Source organism: Mycena indigotica (genome assembly GCF_014461135.1).
Source record: "Mycena indigotica strain 171206Taipei chromosome Unknown Mind.scaff0009, whole genome shotgun sequence".
NCBI classification, from domain to species: domain Eukaryota; kingdom Fungi; phylum Basidiomycota; class Agaricomycetes; order Agaricales; family Mycenaceae; genus Mycena; species Mycena indigotica.
In genome coordinates, this window is record NW_023503008.1 from 1,512,676 (window position 1) to 1,530,286 (window position 17,611).

Here is a 17,611-nt window from a genome sequence, read left to right on the forward strand (position 1 = left end):
TACACAGATTACTAATCACGACACTCTCCATTCGACTGCTTCAACGTGTGCTTGAGCTGCAACCACGTTCAGTCACCGCTACTATCCCTTGAAGCTCTTACCTCTGTGTTCTCTTTGGTCAAAACTTGCAAAGAATAGGCTTGCTCGTCAATCTTCATCTTCATCTGGGCCAAAATGTGTCCAACGCTTTCGTCCGTGGGGGATGTCCCTTCATTGATTCGACGACGCTTGCTGCCTGAAGAGGAATCGCCTTTCCCCAAGTCATCATCCGCCTCAATCCGACCTCTCTTTCCTGGACTTTGTGCATCATCGGAGGCCTCCTTCAAAACGCCGATCGCATCTTGCAACTTCACATCAATCACTCCAGCAATCTGAAGAAAAAAAGTATAGCAAACACATTGGCAATCGAGCAACTCATACCTCGTTGCAAAATACATCAAAAACTTCGTCCCACAGTCCACCGAGCGCCTAAGTTTGTTGAAACGCTATAACCCTTTTGACTCGTATTCTCACCTTGAAGTTCTGGTCAACACGATGCTTGCATTGCTCATGCCGGATCATGATATCGGCGAGAGCGGGAGCCACTAGAATGATTTCGCGTCAATAATGTCGCACTCAATCACTGTCTCTTGAAGCCAACCTGAAGATGCGGCGGACTGCGACACTTTGGCCAATGTGGATGATATCTCGGTATAGGTCTGTAGCTTTTTCCCTTGATGCTCCTGGGCTGCTGTTGCTGTGACAAGTTCGTTCGATATACTTTCGTTCCTGAGTGACTTGTGCGAATGAAGAAATTGTTTCTTACTTTGCAAGACTCCGAAACAAGCCAACAATTCGTTCTGCGCGTTTCTCCTCGTCGCTATGTTGTTTCTCCTCTGTTTTTCTGAGCGGGGAGCCCCATTTCTCGGCGCAACGGGACGAAAAATCGTCCTTAGACGATGGCTCTACGTTGGGAGTTGTGCGGGGTTCAACCTGCACGACTTATTATGAGCCAGCATGGATGTAGCGAGCAGGACAATACCCTTGCATCTCCTTTCCTCTCACTGTCTGGGACAGCTCGACTCCTTGGAGAAGGACGCATTGGAGTCGTACTTCGATTTCTATGATTTCGATTCTTCTCGCGCTCGCGAATGCGTTCACTTCTGTCCCAATCTTTCTGCGAGCGACCACGGTCATCATTACCCTTTCTGCGTTGGAACAAGTCGGATTGTGGAGCAAGCGGCGGGCCACGACCACTGTCCTTCTTCAATCTCGTGTCGATGAATGGCGTTTTCCCTGGCCAGTTGGGGTCTGAAGGATGGACGAAACGACACTCGGCTCCGTTATTGCAAATCGGACCTCCAGGCACTGGAAAGCCATCTGGCCCGTAATACTGTCAATTGAGCATCAGCGCGCGTCCAGGACGGATGACTTGCTCTTACACGGCATCTGTACTTTTTGGTCACTGGAAGGGACATGGCGATATTGAAAAAACGAATGTGGTTGGAGACGGAGCGTCGAAAAGAGGGAAAGAGAGGAAGTAAAGAAGCAGAGTTACGCGTGACGCCTGTCTTGCGCGCTATGTAATCGAGACGGGTAATATCTACGCGTCTTTGGGTGTCAACAGTATAGTCCAATCATTCAATATTCAAGACGAGCTCTAAGCACTTGGAGGTGGACTACTTTAAGATTTCCTCGCCTAGATCAAACTTTGATGTATACCAGAGATTCACGTGTCATTTTTACCTCTTTACTCTTCGCTTGCAGCTTCCTCGAGCTACACGCTCAATGAGCGTCTTCTTTCTCTGGGGCGTCGTTCTTCTTATAATGGGTGCAACTTTGGCTCGCATGACCCGCAGAAAGCCAACTCTCTTACATTTCGCCGATACTCCGGCAACTCTCGGTGTACGCAATTCGGATGGGTCGAAATCCACGGGTTCCCTAAGAGAGCTTGTGGAGCGCCATTGTCCAACCTTGTTCTCGGGATTCAAGCCGGTCTGGTGGCTCTGGAATGGCCATCTGCAGACTATCTATTGTGTTCTGGGTGATTTCTCCAAGACGGACGTGTTGCATTATAGCCGGAAGTTATTGCAGGTTGTGGAGGGAGGTACAATGTGCGTTATAACCAGAATCCAGCTTATCTTGCTCAATTTTACAGAGGAGTGGATTTTGCTCCTGCGGGGAGGCGTCTGCAATACCCGACGATGCGCCTATAATTGTCGTACTTCACGGCTTGACCGGAGGTAACTTAGCCTACGTTACGCGACTTAGAATTCATTTAGACTTCGGATAGGCTCCTACGAAAGCTATGTGCGCTCTATCCTTGTACCTGCCATCGAACACGGTGGCTATCGTGCCGCTGTTGTCAATTTCCGAGGATGCAGGTTTTTTCTTCCTTGCACTTTTCTGTCTGTCTGATGTGTGGTGCCTAGGCGCTGGGGTGCCAATTACGAGCGGCCAGATGTACAGCGCTGGTTATACGGGTGACATTCGTCAGGCATTAATCTACATCTCAAAACTCTACCCCCGAGCGCAGTTGTTTGGTCTCGGCTTCTCACTTGGGGCAAATGTGTTGACTCGATATCTGGCGGAGGAGCAGGAAAAAAGTCGATTGCAGGCTGCATGTGTTCTAGCATGCCCTTGGGACTTGGCCAGAAATAATCATGTGTTGGTGGAATCCGACTAGTCGATTGAAACCAGCTGACGCCAGAGACAGGCTTAGATATAGTTTCCTGGGCCGCTTCTACTCTCGCGCGATGGGGACAAACCTGATAAATCTGGTCAAAAGGAATTTTGACAGCCTCACTAAGCATTCCAATCTCATTGAACCCGTCACAAATGTCATAAACCTCAAGAACGCACTGTTGGATGATTTTGATGAGAATTTTACAAGAGTAGCTGGTGGAAGTCCACCAGAGTTCCCTTTCCCTAGTGCACAAGCCTGTGAGTCTGATTGCTCATCGCTCCTCCAACTCAGTATTTCCAGACTACAATTGGGCTTCGAGCCATGAAATCGTGCATAAAATCCGCGTCCCCTTCCTAGCGATCAATGCGGCGGACGATCCTGTTGTGCAACATGTTCCATTTGATGGCGGCGGCAACGGCTTAGCTGTGATGGCACTGACGGCTTCTGGGGGACATTTAGGCTGGTTTCACGGCAAGACTGAGCGATGGATAACTCGGCCGGTTTTAGAATGGATGGATCTCGTCAGCAAAGTCCTCGTGCAGTCTCCTCAAGAGCGCGCCATGATCTATACGCATGATGACGGGTTTCTGAAGGAGGAGGGAAGAGATGGCGGTGTCAAGTTGGTGGGCGAAACCTTGATAGAGGCCAGTGCTTGGGATGGCGTGGAGGTGAAGGGGAGCTTACAGGGCCTCTGACACAGCTTGGTTGGTCTGGTTGATACTTAGAGGTATAGATACATAGAACTCAATCGCTGTCGCTAAACGTGATGCCCTCTTCCTCCTCTGGCTCATCGTCCCGGTTTGAGCGATCGTATTGGCTCACGTCTACAGAGACGGTGCCTTCCTCCATCAGACTATCTTCCTCCAGATTACGATTGCCCTCGAATAGTTGTCGGCCTATAGTAAACAGCAGTTAGGCAGAGCTGCACATAACTCAGTTAAAGAAGGTACCAGAGAGACGTGTTGCAGCACGCCTGCTTTCCTCGCGTTCTTTGGCTGTCAGTCCCCGCAATTTCTCCTCATCATTAGCGCGCTTGGCTGCCGCTTGCTCTTGGTCAAACTTGATTTTCCAGGCCTTGAAAGATTCATGAGTAACAGCAGTCCCACGAGTTCTAGCCTCCTCTGCCTGTAGCAAGATGAGATCGGGTAGTCTCGCTTAGATCATTGACATCTGGCCTACCTCAATCGCCAGTCGTTCCTTTTCCATTTCTTCCTTGCGTATCCTCTCCGCCCGCTCCTTTACGAATGCAGCTAGGCGCTCTCGTAGATGGGACACTAATGTGAATGTCATGGCTATTCCGAGATTTTCTTCGCCCTGGGTTGTAACATGAAGAAAGTCGCGTTTGCGCCATTGGAGTAACACACCACCGAGTAGAGATCCTTGAGTAGCATTGCAATTTCTTCGTCATCGATCTCACCACCGTCGTCGAGAGGGTGGAGTGATAATTGGGGAAGTACATCTGGATAGTCGGGTCCGTACGCGACTTGTAGCTTGAGTTTGACTATCTTGAGTGAGGGCTCAGATGCTGAGGCGTGAATGGCGCGTACTGAGCTCTACGCTCTCCATGTCTTCTTCTGGTTCGACATCAATTTCGATGACCGATTCCGAGATTTCTTGGACGTAGGTTTGATCATAATTACCGAGCGCGCAAAAAGCACCAACTAGTGAGTTCTGACGGGTATATGGCTTCCAAGACCTAGCATCACGCGTGCTGAGTAATGCTACGAGCGATGCACGATATGTTACCTCGAATTCCTCGATGAGCGCATCTGCGGACATTTTGTGACATATGTGACAATCAAACTATGTTTTCACCAGCACCACTCTTTCGCGCCGTCTGCCGCCGAGCGTTTGGGACGCGAAGTTTCCTACATCAAGAACAAACGACGACACAGCAGCCAGCTTACCGCAACATCAAGGTTCAGCCAACGTTACCGAAGAATGGTCTTACTTGGAACGAAAACTCATTACCAGAGGGGGCTCTCCCGCCTCTTGAGGTGGAAGCAAGATGGAGGGAAATGTCTCAACAAGCCCTGAGTGACTACAGACACCACAAAATTGCCGACGCATACAGTGGTGCGTCTGCATGCTTTCATTTGCATTCGGATCATTCACTGAGTTGGCCCAGGTCGGAGGGTGATGGTGAAAAATGGCAATTTCAATGAGGCGGTGAGGGAGCTGGACCAAATCCTCATACGAAACCGAGTTCGTGCCACGCTCTACGCCAACATGAGACATGAGAAGAAGGGAGTGAAGCGACGACGAATACACAGCGAGCAATGGCGTAAACATTTTGCGGCAGAGGTATGACCCTGTCTCCTAGCCATGTTTTCCTTCCCCTCATCTTCGTTAGGTTCGGAAGAATGTCCAAGTGGTTCGTGAAATACGGCGGAGAGGTGCCTAGTAGAGCCTGTAGACCTTTGACGGACGACATTTAATTTCGGCCACTTTACTTTGGTGCAATCCAGCTGCTTCTCGCTCAAACGTCGACCGAACTGTCTTGAAACTGGTCTGGGGTTACTCCGCTGCCTCGTGCAAACCACGATGAGAATAATGCTCCCGGACTCTTAATCTTATTAAAGCTACGCGAAGGCCAGCCATCTACCTCTGACGAAGGACATCACTGCGCCAGTTTACCGTGACGTCCAGTGCACCAATCGACGTCGAGCGATTGTGACCCCAGGCTTTTGAGCGGCATGCTCCGCTCCGTGAGTCAGAACGAGGAGGCCGGCATGCAATCCCAAATACCGATAAATTGCCAGAGTCCTGACATCCAGCTTTCCCAGCCTACCTCATTCCTGAAAATCAATGTGTCGCAATGTGGGTCCTCCCGGTTGCAATTCCCGCACCTGCTAATACAGTCACCTAGATCGTCGAAGGCAGAAGCCATACTTGTGGTCATTTCGTTGGACTGGCTACCCATCGAGAAGATTGTGAGAGTGCATCTCTACGTCAGAAATATTCAACGTGTTGACAAAATGGGGACAGGTAGACGACCAGACTGTCTTTTTAGCGGTCATCATAAGCACACAGGTAAAGGCGCTTCCTTTTACCCAATGGACTCCCTCCCTCAAAAAAGTCATAGTGGGACCATGTAAATCTGCAAGCTGTATCCGCCTAATGGGTACATTTCCTCCGCTCGTTGTCGACCACCTCTCACTCGATGATCAGCGCAACCTGTCCTATTACCAATCCGTGAATCACCAATACGGTGCCCTCTATGCGTGGCGAGAACAGGTTCTCGATAGCTTTGTAAACTTATCTCTGACATATACCAAAAAAATTGGAATTGCACTATAATTGGCCGCATCAAACTCGGGCTGCTGATCCGCTGTCACTATGTGACGAACGCGACTCTTCCCGCATTCCTCCGTCTGTTTCTTCTTGTTCGTTCTTACTTTCCCTCTATCTTGTCGAATTGGTGTAATCACGGGAGGAGATGGCTCCCAACTCCGCGGCACCATGGTCCTACGCGGCCATCATGGCGTTTTGGAATGTAGTGACCGCTATTTTCTTTCGGTATGAATGAATGGCCCCCATCTCTGTTTAGTAGATGTTAACGAGATCGTTCACCAGTGAAATAAGACCCCGCGGTGCTTTCAACATTCCTTCGACTGGTACCCTCCAAATGCTCCATAACTATCTCTGTTCTCAAACTCCACCTAGGTCCCGTCATTGTTGTTGTCGCGCCGCACTCGAATCAATTCGTTGACCCATTATTGGTATCTCAACTCTCGTCCAAGCTCCTGCGGTTGACTCGTAATAGGTCTCGCTGAATGTTTGGCGCGAGACCAGACGGCCTGTCCAGTTTGTTCCATTTTTGTCCTCATTCCTGCCTGTTTTACATTTCCTAGATTTCTGGCCGCTGCCAAGAGCATGGAACGCAAAGCTATCGGGTTCTTCAGCCGTGTTATGCTTTCTATTCCTGTCGCTCGTGCTCTGGATTCAGCCAAAAAGGGCACGGGACTCCTTCGACTGGCGGAAGACGATCCGTGTCTCGTTCTCGGTTCTGGAACCAAGTTTCTCACCGAAGTTGGGCCCAAAATGCAGCTCCTACTCTCAAAATCAATGAATTCCTTGGTTGCCGAGGTAATCGAGGTCATTAGCGACACTGAGCTGAGAATCAAGAAAGAGTTTGGCGGACCAAAGGGCACGGCAAAGATCAGAGAGCGTGTTACGGAACTTCAGGCTGGGCTGGACTTCAAGATTGTCCCATTCATCGACCAGGCAGACATGTACCGGACGGTTTACCAGTGTCTTTCCTCTGGAGGAAGCATGGGCATTTTCCCGGAAGGTGGTAGCCACGACCGCACGGATCTCCTCCCATTCAAAGCTGGCGTATCTCTCATGGCTCTTGGCGCAATGGCCAATGACCCTAACCTTCGTGTCAAGATTGTCCCATGTGGATTGTCCTATTTCCATGCTCATCGGTTTCGTTCTCGTGCTGTTGTGGAATTTGGAAGAGCAATTGAGGTGATAGAATGGCTATATACTCCAACTACTACTTATCATCCGCATAGGTGCCTTCAGAATACGTTGAAATGTTCAAAAAGGGTGGCGCTGATAAGCGTGAGGCCGTGTCGAAATTCCTTGACCTTATTTTTGATGGACTGAAAACTGTAACGGTGCGGGCGCCTGACTACGACACCCTCATGGTGAGCTACTTGTACACCCCTGGGTGCTTGGCTGAGGTGTGCTTAGTTAATCCAAGCCGCCCGTCGACTGTACAAAACCCCCGGCCAACATCTGACGCTGGGTCAAAATGTAGAGCTTAACAGACGCCTACTCGAAGGCTATGAACACTTCAAGGATGATCCACAAGTGCAGCAGGTTAGGGACAGAGTATTGAAGTATAACCGGCTTGTTCGTGATCTGGGTCTGCGCGACCACCAAGTAGGTCCAATGCATCTCTCGCGCAATTGACTAAACCCGTTCAGGTACCGAGAGCTACAAAAGCCTCGTGGAAAACATTGAGTCTTCTTGCTTATCGAGTCGGTCTTTTGGCTGTCTGGACGATCTTTGCGCTCCCGGGCACTATTCTGAATTCCCCTGTCTTCATTCTGGCGTCGTTGATATCCCGCAGAAAGGCAAAAGGTAACAATTTATGTCTGATTCTGTTCTGCTGTGTGCTGACAACTTGGTTGTAGAAGCACTTGCAGCATCTGTTGTAAAAGTCGCAGGACGCGATGTACTTGCTACTTGGAAGATCTTGGTCACGCTTGCGATGGTTCCCATCCAATGTTTTTCTTACGCTTGGATCGCTACCTTCCTTCTACCGAGCGGTGCCCCACTCAAATGGAGACTTCTCACCCCATTGGTGGCGCTATTTGGCGTGCCTCTGATGAGCGTCGCAGCTCTGAAATTTGGAGAAGCTGGTCGCGATGTTCTTTTCTCCCTCCGACCCCTTATGCTCGCCTTGACTCGGCAGAAAGTGCTTGAGGATCTCAAGGCCAAACGAATTGCATTAGCCAATGATGTTGCGCAGCTCATCACCGCGCTTGGCCCCAAATTGTATGAAGACTTCAATGAGGTTTGTGTGCCCTGCGAAACCCATGTTGTTCACTCAACAAGCTCTCTAGTGGCGTATCTTGGTTCCTGCCTCAACTGCTCCGCCTTCAACCAGCACCCCTGGTGGACTATGGAGAAGGAAGAGTGCAACCGGAGGTGTTGACTCTCAAGGCCTGGGCCTGATTCACCCCATGACTTGGCTCGATGAGCGGCTGTTTGGGTGGTCTCGGAGTTCAGTTCGTGGCACGAGTGCATGGGGAGGGCATTCCACAGACGCGAGCAGACTGAATTCACCTAACGAATCTGAAGATGAAGATGCTGGAGACTACGAAAATGTGCTTAGATTGTTGCCTGGCGAGCCTTCGATGAGCACTTCACGCAGTCGACAGAACTCATACGCTGATTTGCAGCGCCTTCGCCTAAACACGCAACCCTTATCATCCATTACTACCACCACCACTTCCTCCAAATCCATATCTCCCACGGAGGGATCGCCTCGGAGAGACAGAAAGGCGAGTTTGTCGGATGGAGTGCCAGTGGAGAGAATTGCTAGTGTCGATCAAGTCGAACATTTTGATCAGACAACCCAAAACCTTAACGAGGAGATCCAGATGATGAGAAAGCGGAAGAAGACAGTCGATTGACGATGTATTCTACTATTGTCAGTTTATGGGTCCAGTCAGAACCTCTACTCCAGTTTCTGTTATTCTGTTGCATGTTGAATGTAGAGCAAGCCATCCATGAGGAAACGCACAGTAGTGTCTCTTCAAATTGAGCACTCCTCTTGCCGTCGACAGTGGTCGCTGTCCAGTTGTCTGGCCAGTGAACTTCGCTCCAGTTGGAGCCCAAATTGATCATCTAGTCTGGCTTGAGATACTGTTAGGACCAAGGGAATTATGCCTACTGGTTCGATCGTAAAGACCATCCCTGCTTTCATGGTCCCGACTGCCTTATTCTGTACTCCGATGTTAACACACCATCAACAGTGGGGGCGGGGGACCATATACCTTGGCGTAATGGGGAACGTTAGGGACAGTATGAAAGAGCGTGTGGATGCCATGGCCAGTGTAGGTCTTCACGGAAGAGCAGCCGTTTGTTCGTGCGATAGGTTCACTTCAAAATCAGTCAAACGAATGAACAGGAAGAGTTACTTAAGAAGACTTGCATCACTTTACCCACATCACGAATGAGAGCCCCGGGTTTACACATGGCGATGGCCTTGTCTAAACATTCGCGGGAGGTCGCGATGAGCTTTGCTGACTCGTCGTCGATTTTACCAACAGGGTAAGTTGCGTTCACGTCGCCGTGATAACCTATGTTTCCAGATGATGAACAGCGGTGATCACAAAGAGTGAAACCATACCATCATAGAAAACACTGATATCTGTCCAGAATGTTAGGCCTAACCACGTCGCAACTCTGAAAGCTTGCCCAGATTTATGATGTCGCCCTCTTGCAGCTTCCTCTGGTCCGGTATACCGTGACAGATGACCTCGTTTACGGAGGTGCATACCGATTTTGGGAAATTACGGTAATTGAGAGGCGAGGGATATGCGTTTCGCTCAATGGTGGCGTTATGGACAATCTCATCGATTTCGTCGGTGGTGATGCCTGGTCGTACCGCGGCTGCCGCAATGTCAAGAATTTCACGCGACATCTGACAAGATTAAAAGGGTCTGAAGCGACATTAAGACAAGACGCACCCTACAGACGGTTCTCATCTTTTGGATCTCTTCCGCATTGAGTATTTGGACCGTTTGAGCAGCAGCACGTGCTTCCGACCTGGGCACGCCTATGCGGAGATGAGGACAGATGGTGGGAAGTGGGGTTCAGAATGCCCAACCGTCTTTCACATAGTCCGGAACGGGAATGTGTTCGGGGACTTTGCGTCTAGGGGAGAGCGGGTATACGGGACGCATCGAGCCGGTAAACGAAAAGCTTGGGAACGGATTGTAGCTCCCATCTAGTAGTAGTGTGGACACAACACGCGCAAGTTAACTGCAATTCCTTACCAGGATTGACACCGCTAGCGACATTGTGTATTATTTTGTGACCTTTCTAGGGTACGGAATGGGTTGCGTGCTTTGGAGACAGGAAGCGAACCTACCCCTGCCGATTATCAGTGACTAGCTAGCTACTGCGAGAAAAACGGCCGCCTACATCCCGATTTAAAGCAATCTTGACCGCAAAAAAACGAGCCTTTGATGCCAAGTCTAGTCTAGGTTGGAGAATATGGAAGTTGTAGGTTAGAGCCTACTTATTGCAAGTTGGGCACTCGAGGCGCGAGGGCGGGTTTCCGTTCGGACAGTCGGGGTTCTGGCAGAGTGTCATGCGTGACAATTTGTAACAAGACTATACGCGAAGTCGGTACGGTAGTTATGTAGTATTAGAGGGTTTTTTTTTGTAGGGCGTGGTGGTGGTAGATACAGAGTATGTGGTTGGATGCAATGGAGGGGAGTCATTAATTTATGTGCGTGAATCAAAGAATGCAAGAAGTGGAAGGAGAGCAATGCGAGAATTAGAAAGCGCGTACGATAGTCAGATGCCTCGTGGCCTGTTTGTGTTTTTTCTTTTTCTCCACCACCGTCACGACCAGTCAGCGACGATGGGGAAGGACTTCTAACTTGAAGGCAGTTGCAGTATCGTTGCAAGCTTTACGAAGAGCACTGGGACAAGATATTAGGCCACTGTTGACAACAAAGAACGGTGTGCACATACCGGAAATGAGCAACCCCGAATATCTCGACCAGTCTCTGTTCGTTCGCATTTACCCACTGGACTGGAGGCAAGCCTCGGGTTGTGCGGTATATGCCTTGCGGAAGATGCTCCTCGAAGACGACGGTGACCACGCCAGTCAACAGACATTGGATGAGGTGGAGAAGGTCGCTGATAGGAGGGCAGATTTGGCGGACGGAAGAGAAAGTGTCTGAATGGAATACGACCTCCCATTGGACTCTTCGTTGTGGGCTAAAGAACGAAGTTGCATGGACTGGGAGTTGGAGACGAAGGGCGGGACCAGCGGGTAGACCAGCTGTGGACCGCCATATTGAGGATGTTTCGAGGCAAAAGAGCATCCTGGAGTCGTTATTCTGGGCATTCGTCCAACGGTGGTTGTGAACAAGGTCAGCTCTGATGGCCTGAAACCAACGATGAGCTCTCGCATAGGTTACGCCGAGAGCGTCAGCCGTAGTGAGCGGTATATGTGTCCTTTGAGCCCACTCATCCATATTCCGAACATCGCTAGAGAATACGACCTCCTTTTGCGCCGGTTTGCCTTGCATGGGTGAATGGGGGGATGGCCAAGCTAAGCTTTTCGGGCGCTCCTTTTTAAAGTCGCGTAGGTCATAAAACGAGGCCCGCCGTCAAAATTTGTTAACATTGCCGTAAAGAAGCATTTCTACTTCCCGCTTTACTTCTCGTGCATCCCAAAAAATGCCACTCCTTGTCAGTCTACCGTAGGCGCTACTTCTCTACCCATTTGCTCTTCTTCGCTCGCGCCATAGCTCGCTCAAAGATTGACTTTTAGTCTCCTTTCACCGACTTGGACGCGCCTCGGCTGACCATTTTAAGACAACCCCAGGGAGAAATGCACGCGTCCCTGACGTCGTCCTTGTATTTTCTTTGAAACACTCAATTTTTCTTTTGAATTTGTGCGTGGTCGCGCCGTTGCCGTTGGCAGGTTACGCCGCCGTAAGCCGTGACCGTGACAACGGGTCAATCACCCGCTGATCGCGCAATTTTTTCTTTTCAAATTTGCACCAAAGTGACCAAGATTGTGCCGCAAAGATCGTGCGAATAATTCCTGCTTCGACCGAGTCAATCATCATGGCCGATATTTGCGAGTCCTACCAACGCAAACTCAGCGATGCCCAAGCGCGCAACACCTCTTTGGCCAGCGCCAAATGAACTAATGGCATCCAGATCTCCCCACCGCTGGCCGCGATCCTCGCCCTCACCGAACTTTGTGCGAAAAGCTCTGGTACGAACTCGGCTTCCTCCTCTTTTTGCTCAATAACACATCGAAGCCGGAACTATGGCCCAGCTGTCCCAGCAATTAGATGAGGTTGGCGCTATCGACCCGATCGATTCTTTAATCACTCATTGGCATTCAAGGGCGCCGAATTACTCAAGAAAAGCGTCTCGAATCCAATCAGTCTTACTGCCGGCTGCGAGCTGTTCATCGCATTCATTACCTACTTCCCCCACGATGCAGCTGTATGAACTTGTGCTCTAGAATCACGTTCAACCCTCACGCTTGCCAGAGCTTCTCTGATTTGAAGATGGAGCTAGTAAAACAAGGACAGACATACGTGCAGCAGGTACGCGGCAACTTTCTTCCGGATGCTCTCCGCTCACCTCGTCTTCTCAGGCATTAACCTATCGCCAACGCATAGCCAATCTTGCCGTCGACTTCATCAAAGATGACGCGGTGGTAAATTGAACGCCAATCATCTCCAGCCAGCTTAAACACACTTTGCTTTCTTTTCAGATCCTCACCCACTCCTACTCACGAGTTGTGATGGAAACTATTCTGCTTGCACATCGGAGAAACAAACGCGTGTCAGGTCAGTTTTTCCTTGATGTATTGCTCAATTCGCTGTCATTGACCGATCTCTCTTAGTGTATGTTACTGAGGCACGGCCTCGTGGCCTAGGAATTAAGACAGCGGAGGCCTTGACAGCGGCCGGAATAAGCTGTGCGGTGGTGTTGGATTCGGCGGTTTCCTACGTGATCGACAAGGTGGACTTTGTGCTGGTTGGGTCCGAGGCAGTGGTTGAAAGTGGTGGACTCATCAACGCGATTGGGTCGTTGAACATTGCTATTATTGCCAAGGCTGCCAACAAGCCTTTCTATGCTCTAGCCGAAAGGTGTGCTTGGGTTTTTTTTTCATTAAACGACTGCCCATCTTCTCAACTTCGCAGTTATAAATTTCACCGCTTGTTTCCGTTGTCTTCAGACGATCTGCCCAGTCACAACCCTCGGATATTGTCTTTCACATCATCCACGGAGAATGCACCGTCGTCCGATAGCTTGACACCAGAACACATTGCTCAAAACAATCCAGATGTCGACTACACAAGGTAAAGAAGTCCTTCTTCCTCTCGACTCCCGTCCATCCAACTGTCGCTCTAGGCCGGATCTAATATCGCTTGTGTTCTCAGAACTGGGAAGTCTGACCCCGTCGGGCGAGTCCTTTGTCGTTGGTTGTTCCTTGATCAAATCTAACGGAAAGGTCAATTTTCAGGTGTAAGCCAGTACTTAGTAGGAATGTTTGCAGTATAGACTTAGTCCATTCCTCATCTATGATCGCGATGGTCTTTTTGTTATTGTTCCGATGCGGATTCAGAAAACTACTTAATCGGGCGTGTAGTGTAGACAACAGGTCATACGAAGAAAAAGCATCCGCGGAGGCAAATCCGATTGAACAAAGGTACGCGGTGACAGAACGTTAGAGTTTTAAGAATCTTACGCCAGGCGAATTGATTGCTCTCAGGCTTGGAGCCAACCACCCGGCAGATCGTGATTAAAAGTCGAGAAGCAGGAGGCTCGAGGACGCGGGGGTTTTGGGTTATCGCAGCGTTATAAAACACGAACACAGTGAGGGTTTGTTTCTCAACAACCCTCTACAATGTGCCGCTGGAGACAGTACGTTTTTATTCTGCTCTCTCTCTCTTTCCGTCTCCCTCCTGATCACACTCTCAACCAGAGTCCAATACCATTACACCGGATGCCCGCACTTTGTCGAGCTGGTACTGTTAAGCTTTTTGATCTGGTGTCTGTGGCGCTGAGTTCCACAATCAAACAGCCCGATGAAGAGGTCTCTTTCTTTCTTTTTTTACCCGCGATCGGTCACCTAGTTGACTATTTTCCCAGATTAAATGCGAGAGCACACAGTGCAAGTTCAGCCCATACCATCCAAGAGAATGTACTGGCCCGTCGTGTCGACGAAGTGCGTTTCAATTCAAGGTTTGTACAGTGGGCGCTAATATCGATTGTAATCCAGCATGCTGGCAATAGTAAGCTAACCGGTCACTCAATTCAAACGGAATGGCTAACCAAGAAACGCGCCTTTAGCCGCCAATTTCCTGAGCAATATAGTGGGTCTCATTACGCGCCATTTGAACGAGTCTGACGCGTGGATGGCAGACAGAACATTTCAGGGTGTTTGCGCTCGCTGCCAGCAGGGGAGGTAAACTGTGGTAGAATCGGATGTAGTTGGTTAGTAGTGTGTACGAATGAGGCGTTTATCGATTATGAGCAGCTGACGTGCGGCATGGGTTCTAGCCTCCAAACCCTTGGCTGTCGTTGTTGGAAAGCAGCAGCGCGAAGCGAAGCGGCCCGTCAAAGAATATGTCACCGTGACACGCCATCCCATCTTGCTCTCACACTCCGTTCCGAATCTCCATGAACCAATGGATCTTCCCTTTGACTGCCCTCCATGCAACGCCCTCAACTTGGCCCATGCACAAACAACTCTACGACCGTGCCAGAGGAATAGAATTTCTTTTCCGTCTTGGCTCGTCTCTTGTCCTGTTCGTCTATTGCCAAGTCCTCGTTTCAAGTCTCCTCATTGCAACACTTTCAGACCTACTTCTGCCATCCTTACTGCGGCAGTATGGTTTCATAGATTTTACATGCGATTTGCGATGGAGGATTACCACCGTCAGGTGTGTGTGTCATGTTATTCTCTCGAAAGTTCCTTTTTTTCCCGACACGCTTTCCGTCAGGATGTCGCTGCATCGTGCATCTTCCTTGCCACGAAAACGGAGGAGTGTGGCAGGAAACTCCGTGATGTTGCGCGTATAACGCAAGCCAAGGTCCTCGGTCGTGATATTCCGCCCGACAGCAAAGAGGTGGAGCAGTGTCAGGCGCAAATACTTCTCACTGAGGAAGCCCTGCTTGAGGCATTGTGTTTCGATTACGTGGTTGAGAGCCCACACAGCAAGCTCGTGGACCTGTTTGATGCCCATGACCAAGATATCCTCGTCCAAGAATGTGCTTGGAGTTTTGCCCACGACTCGTTCGTGTTTGGGACAGTTGGTGTTGAAACTGCTGACTTGCCCAACAGGTTTCGGACGACACTATGTCTCCACTACCCACCTCAAATCATAGCTGCTGCATGCTACGTTCTTGCTCAACGTGTTATTGATGGGCCCAATTCCATTTCCCTCGATGCTCGAATTTCATCCTCTGCTCCAAGAGCATCGCTTCCCACACCCCCAACCCACAAACCACCTTCTCCAGACGTCTCTCGGATTGCCATTGACTATTTTTCCTTTGGCGAAGTGGAACTCGTTGCTGTTGCAGGTGATCGACGTTGGGTGTGACCCCATGAAACGAATTCTCACTCGCACACACAGAGGCATTGAGTATTCTCCTCGAATTTTATAGAGCACAGCGAGTCGAAGACCACGAGCATCTGTCGTATGTTGTCGAGGTCAGTCTCCGCTCCAATTATTCGTTCTGTGCTTATGTAATAAATAAGGTCACTCCCCCTACTACTCCACCTCGAGAGGCACTATATGTTCCACTATCTCAGATCGCAGCCCCACCTGTCCCGCCTCCAAATGACACAGTTTCTGGACGAACTCCCGCTTCGTCCTATGGAGGGCGTACACCCGCCAATATCCAAGAACCCGGCCAGGTGGCGGAATAACTTAGACAAGCCAATCACCGTGATACTCCATGCTTTGGTGGAACGATTGTGGGGGTGCTGGGGAAGGTGGTCTGGAGGCAACACGTGGCGCGTAATTGGAGTCGACCCGATTTTGCATCCACTCTTGGACCATTTGTGCCAACGGCCGTCCTTCAGCGCCAGGTAAACCATTGTCAGAAAAGATGGGTGACATAGAACGCGCGCGAGCCGACGATTCGGCATCTGCAAATTGTAGTATTAGATAAGCTGTATTGTAGTAAACTGTTTAAGACCTTGGCTTTTGCCGTTCCAATTGGACTCCGAATTGGCTGGAGTCTCCAAGTCAGCGTCGTAGTTTGGAGGTATAAAGACTGGCCCCAGCGTGACTGGTTCTGGCACCTACATGGCGGGTTTTAATAACGACTCATAGAGAATAGAGAGCCAGGGCCGATTCGATGCTACCACCCGACAAGATGTCGTAGACGGTACAAGCAGTTTGGCTGGCCACATATTCCGGTTCATCACAGACCTTGGGAGCGTGTCGCCAGCCTTTTAAGCGCATCGCAGAAGCGACCCAGAAAGTCAGCCATTCGATTACTGTCGGACTGAACGAATCAAATTCGCACACTTCGCTGACGAAGGCGGCCGTCCAGGCTGTTTTTTAATTGTCAAATGGGTGGAATGCTTGGGTTATTAGACCATACCCGAAGAGAAGACACCGAAAACCCATTGATTGTAAGAGGTCAATACGAACCACGGAGTGTGGTTGGTGACACAAGTGTCCCACAACTATGATCCGTTGACGGGAAACTTGTGGACGAGAGCAAGTGCTGACCTTGGCCCATATTCGCTCTTTGCTGCTCAGTTCGCTGGGAAATGCGTGGCCCGCCCCAATATATGGCGGAAACTAGGCGCCGAGTCAATGAGGAGGCAAGGCAACAAGCAACGAGAGAACGCTACAGAACGGCATTTGGTGAACTCGAGAATATCCGCGCTGGAGAGGATCCATGGTGGCTGGAACGCCACGACAACTGATCTACGGCCAATTTCATGCTCACCGACAGCCATATCGTCTCTCATGCACGTCCACATAAAGTATTGGAAGATGCGCGAGTCAACTTCGTCTGAATCTTTCAAGTCGAAGGCCCAGCCAAGCGTTTGTGGGTAGAGCAAGTGGATGATTCGTTGTGCAGTCATGAGCGGCAGGTTGTCGATCCATGGAGAGAGTCTAAAAGATGATGGGTATGACTCGAAGGGCAGAATGAAGTTAGCGAACCGTTGGATGTTTGTTGGCCGTCGTTCGTCGCGGAGGGGAATGTTGTAGATGGGTGGACACGGGATGGTGAGCCTTTCACCGGTAGCAGCGTCGAGGTCTTCTACTCCCAAAGACTGTTCAGGCACGTGTGTGTCCACCCCTGAAATCCAGAGGTCAACAAGGTGGTAAAAGGACTGAGCAAATACGCACAACGCACAACAGCGTCTTGCATCGAAAACTCCTTGAACGGGTATATGCTTTCCAGTCTCCGCCATGGCTCTGGCCGCGCACTAAGATGGTTCAAATGGCTTTTGTGGCCGGGAGGTGGCATTTTCGGTGCAGCAATGTCGTTTGTCATGGGAGGCAGCCTAGCCTCACGAAGATAGCCTCTCAAATTGTCGGTGCCTCTGGAGGTCATGGTGGAAGGAAATAAGGGATCAAAGTTGCCCACAAGGTCCTTTTTAGCGTTTGAACCATTGTTCTTGTTTGAGAACAAGAAGTCAAGATAAGATTATCTAATGCCATCAGATTGAGAAAAAAGGAATTA

At 50.0% G+C, this 17,611-nt stretch overlaps 10 protein-coding genes across 10 annotated transcripts; 5 read left to right on the plus strand and 5 right to left on the minus strand.

Annotated features, from left to right (window-relative positions):
- Positions 1-11: 11 nt before the first annotated feature.
- MIND_01033300 (C3H1-type domain-containing protein) lies at positions 12-1,466 on the minus strand (the record flags this gene model as incomplete). Its single annotated transcript, XM_037366921.1, has 8 exons — positions 1,422-1,466; positions 1,022-1,372; positions 806-972; positions 641-759; positions 514-584; positions 421-468; positions 102-371; positions 12-56 (listed from the first exon to the last, which is right to left on the minus strand). The coding sequence occupies exons 1-8, from the start codon at positions 1,455-1,457 to the stop codon at positions 12-14; spliced, it is 1,107 nt and encodes a 368-aa protein (XP_037216315.1). The 5' UTR covers positions 1,458-1,466.
- A 340-nt stretch (positions 1,467-1,806) lies between these two features.
- MIND_01033400 (AB hydrolase-1 domain-containing protein) lies at positions 1,807-3,360 on the plus strand (the record flags this gene model as incomplete). Its single annotated transcript, XM_037366922.1, has 6 exons — positions 1,807-2,097; positions 2,138-2,236; positions 2,273-2,363; positions 2,412-2,646; positions 2,696-2,922; positions 2,966-3,360. The coding sequence occupies 6 exons, from the start codon at positions 1,807-1,809 to the stop codon at positions 3,358-3,360; spliced, it is 1,338 nt and encodes a 445-aa protein (XP_037216316.1).
- Positions 3,361-3,409: 49 nt separating this feature from the next.
- MIND_01033500 (RWD-domain-containing protein) lies at positions 3,410-4,444 on the minus strand (the record flags this gene model as incomplete). The annotated part of the gene is made up of 5 exons (XM_037366923.1): positions 3,410-3,561; positions 3,616-3,790; positions 3,845-3,979; positions 4,030-4,166; positions 4,213-4,444. 5 exons carry the CDS (start codon positions 4,442-4,444, stop codon positions 3,410-3,412), a joined length of 831 nt encoding a protein of 276 aa, XP_037216317.1.
- Positions 4,445-4,470: 26 nt separating this feature from the next.
- Positions 4,471-5,069, plus strand: MIND_01033600 (Glycerol-3-phosphate o-acyltransferase; the record flags this gene model as incomplete). Its single annotated transcript, XM_037366924.1, has 3 exons — positions 4,471-4,741; positions 4,794-4,969; positions 5,019-5,069. The coding sequence occupies 3 exons, from the start codon at positions 4,471-4,473 to the stop codon at positions 5,067-5,069; spliced, it is 498 nt and encodes a 165-aa protein (XP_037216318.1).
- A 1,035-nt stretch (positions 5,070-6,104) lies between these two features.
- On the plus strand, positions 6,105-8,817 carry MIND_01033700 (Glycerol-3-phosphate o-acyltransferase; the record flags this gene model as incomplete). The annotated part of the gene is made up of 10 exons (XM_037366925.1): positions 6,105-6,184; positions 6,242-6,282; positions 6,332-6,387; positions 6,432-6,472; positions 6,520-7,138; positions 7,186-7,320; positions 7,367-7,558; positions 7,603-7,759; positions 7,813-8,195; positions 8,245-8,817. The coding sequence occupies 10 exons, from the start codon at positions 6,105-6,107 to the stop codon at positions 8,815-8,817; spliced, it is 2,277 nt and encodes a 758-aa protein (XP_037216319.1).
- An 18-nt stretch (positions 8,818-8,835) lies between these two features.
- MIND_01033800 (Methionine aminopeptidase) lies at positions 8,836-10,504 on the minus strand (the record flags this gene model as incomplete). The annotated part of the gene is made up of 13 exons (XM_037366926.1): positions 8,836-8,881; positions 8,928-9,031; positions 9,078-9,128; positions 9,181-9,286; positions 9,339-9,486; positions 9,537-9,557; positions 9,605-9,830; positions 9,877-9,965; positions 10,017-10,136; positions 10,186-10,227; positions 10,277-10,282; positions 10,334-10,386; positions 10,431-10,504. 13 exons carry the CDS (start codon positions 10,502-10,504, stop codon positions 8,836-8,838), a joined length of 1,086 nt encoding a protein of 361 aa, XP_037216320.1.
- A 265-nt stretch (positions 10,505-10,769) lies between these two features.
- On the minus strand, positions 10,770-11,454 carry MIND_01033900 (uncharacterized protein; the record flags this gene model as incomplete). The annotated part of the gene is made up of 2 exons (XM_037366927.1): positions 10,770-10,839; positions 10,892-11,454. The coding sequence occupies 2 exons, from the start codon at positions 11,452-11,454 to the stop codon at positions 10,770-10,772; spliced, it is 633 nt and encodes a 210-aa protein (XP_037216321.1).
- Positions 11,455-11,998: 544 nt separating this feature from the next.
- Positions 11,999-14,377, plus strand: MIND_01034000 (Translation initiation factor eIF-2B subunit alpha; the record flags this gene model as incomplete). Its single annotated transcript, XM_037366928.1, has 17 exons — positions 11,999-12,046; positions 12,095-12,152; positions 12,199-12,236; positions 12,287-12,388; positions 12,436-12,492; positions 12,543-12,605; positions 12,663-12,738; positions 12,795-13,041; positions 13,096-13,254; positions 13,307-13,420; positions 13,773-13,819; positions 13,881-13,923; positions 13,980-13,991; positions 14,048-14,123; positions 14,178-14,190; positions 14,249-14,271; positions 14,321-14,377. The coding sequence occupies 17 exons, from the start codon at positions 11,999-12,001 to the stop codon at positions 14,375-14,377; spliced, it is 1,233 nt and encodes a 410-aa protein (XP_037216322.1).
- Positions 14,378-14,548: 171 nt separating this feature from the next.
- Positions 14,549-15,830, plus strand: MIND_01034100 (Cyclin pch1; the record flags this gene model as incomplete). Its single annotated transcript, XM_037366929.1, has 6 exons — positions 14,549-14,706; positions 14,760-14,841; positions 14,902-15,194; positions 15,243-15,481; positions 15,535-15,611; positions 15,660-15,830. The coding sequence occupies exons 1-6, from the start codon at positions 14,579-14,581 to the stop codon at positions 15,828-15,830; spliced, it is 990 nt and encodes a 329-aa protein (XP_037216323.1). The 5' UTR covers positions 14,549-14,578.
- A 1-nt stretch (position 15,831) lies between these two features.
- On the minus strand, positions 15,832-17,482 carry MIND_01034200 (Microtubule associated protein; the record flags this gene model as incomplete). The annotated part of the gene is made up of 8 exons (XM_037366930.1): positions 15,832-16,052; positions 16,103-16,208; positions 16,339-16,463; positions 16,514-16,598; positions 16,645-16,716; positions 16,770-17,037; positions 17,086-17,224; positions 17,275-17,482. 8 exons carry the CDS (start codon positions 17,480-17,482, stop codon positions 15,832-15,834), a joined length of 1,224 nt encoding a protein of 407 aa, XP_037216324.1.
- Positions 17,483-17,611: the final 129 nt, after the last annotated feature.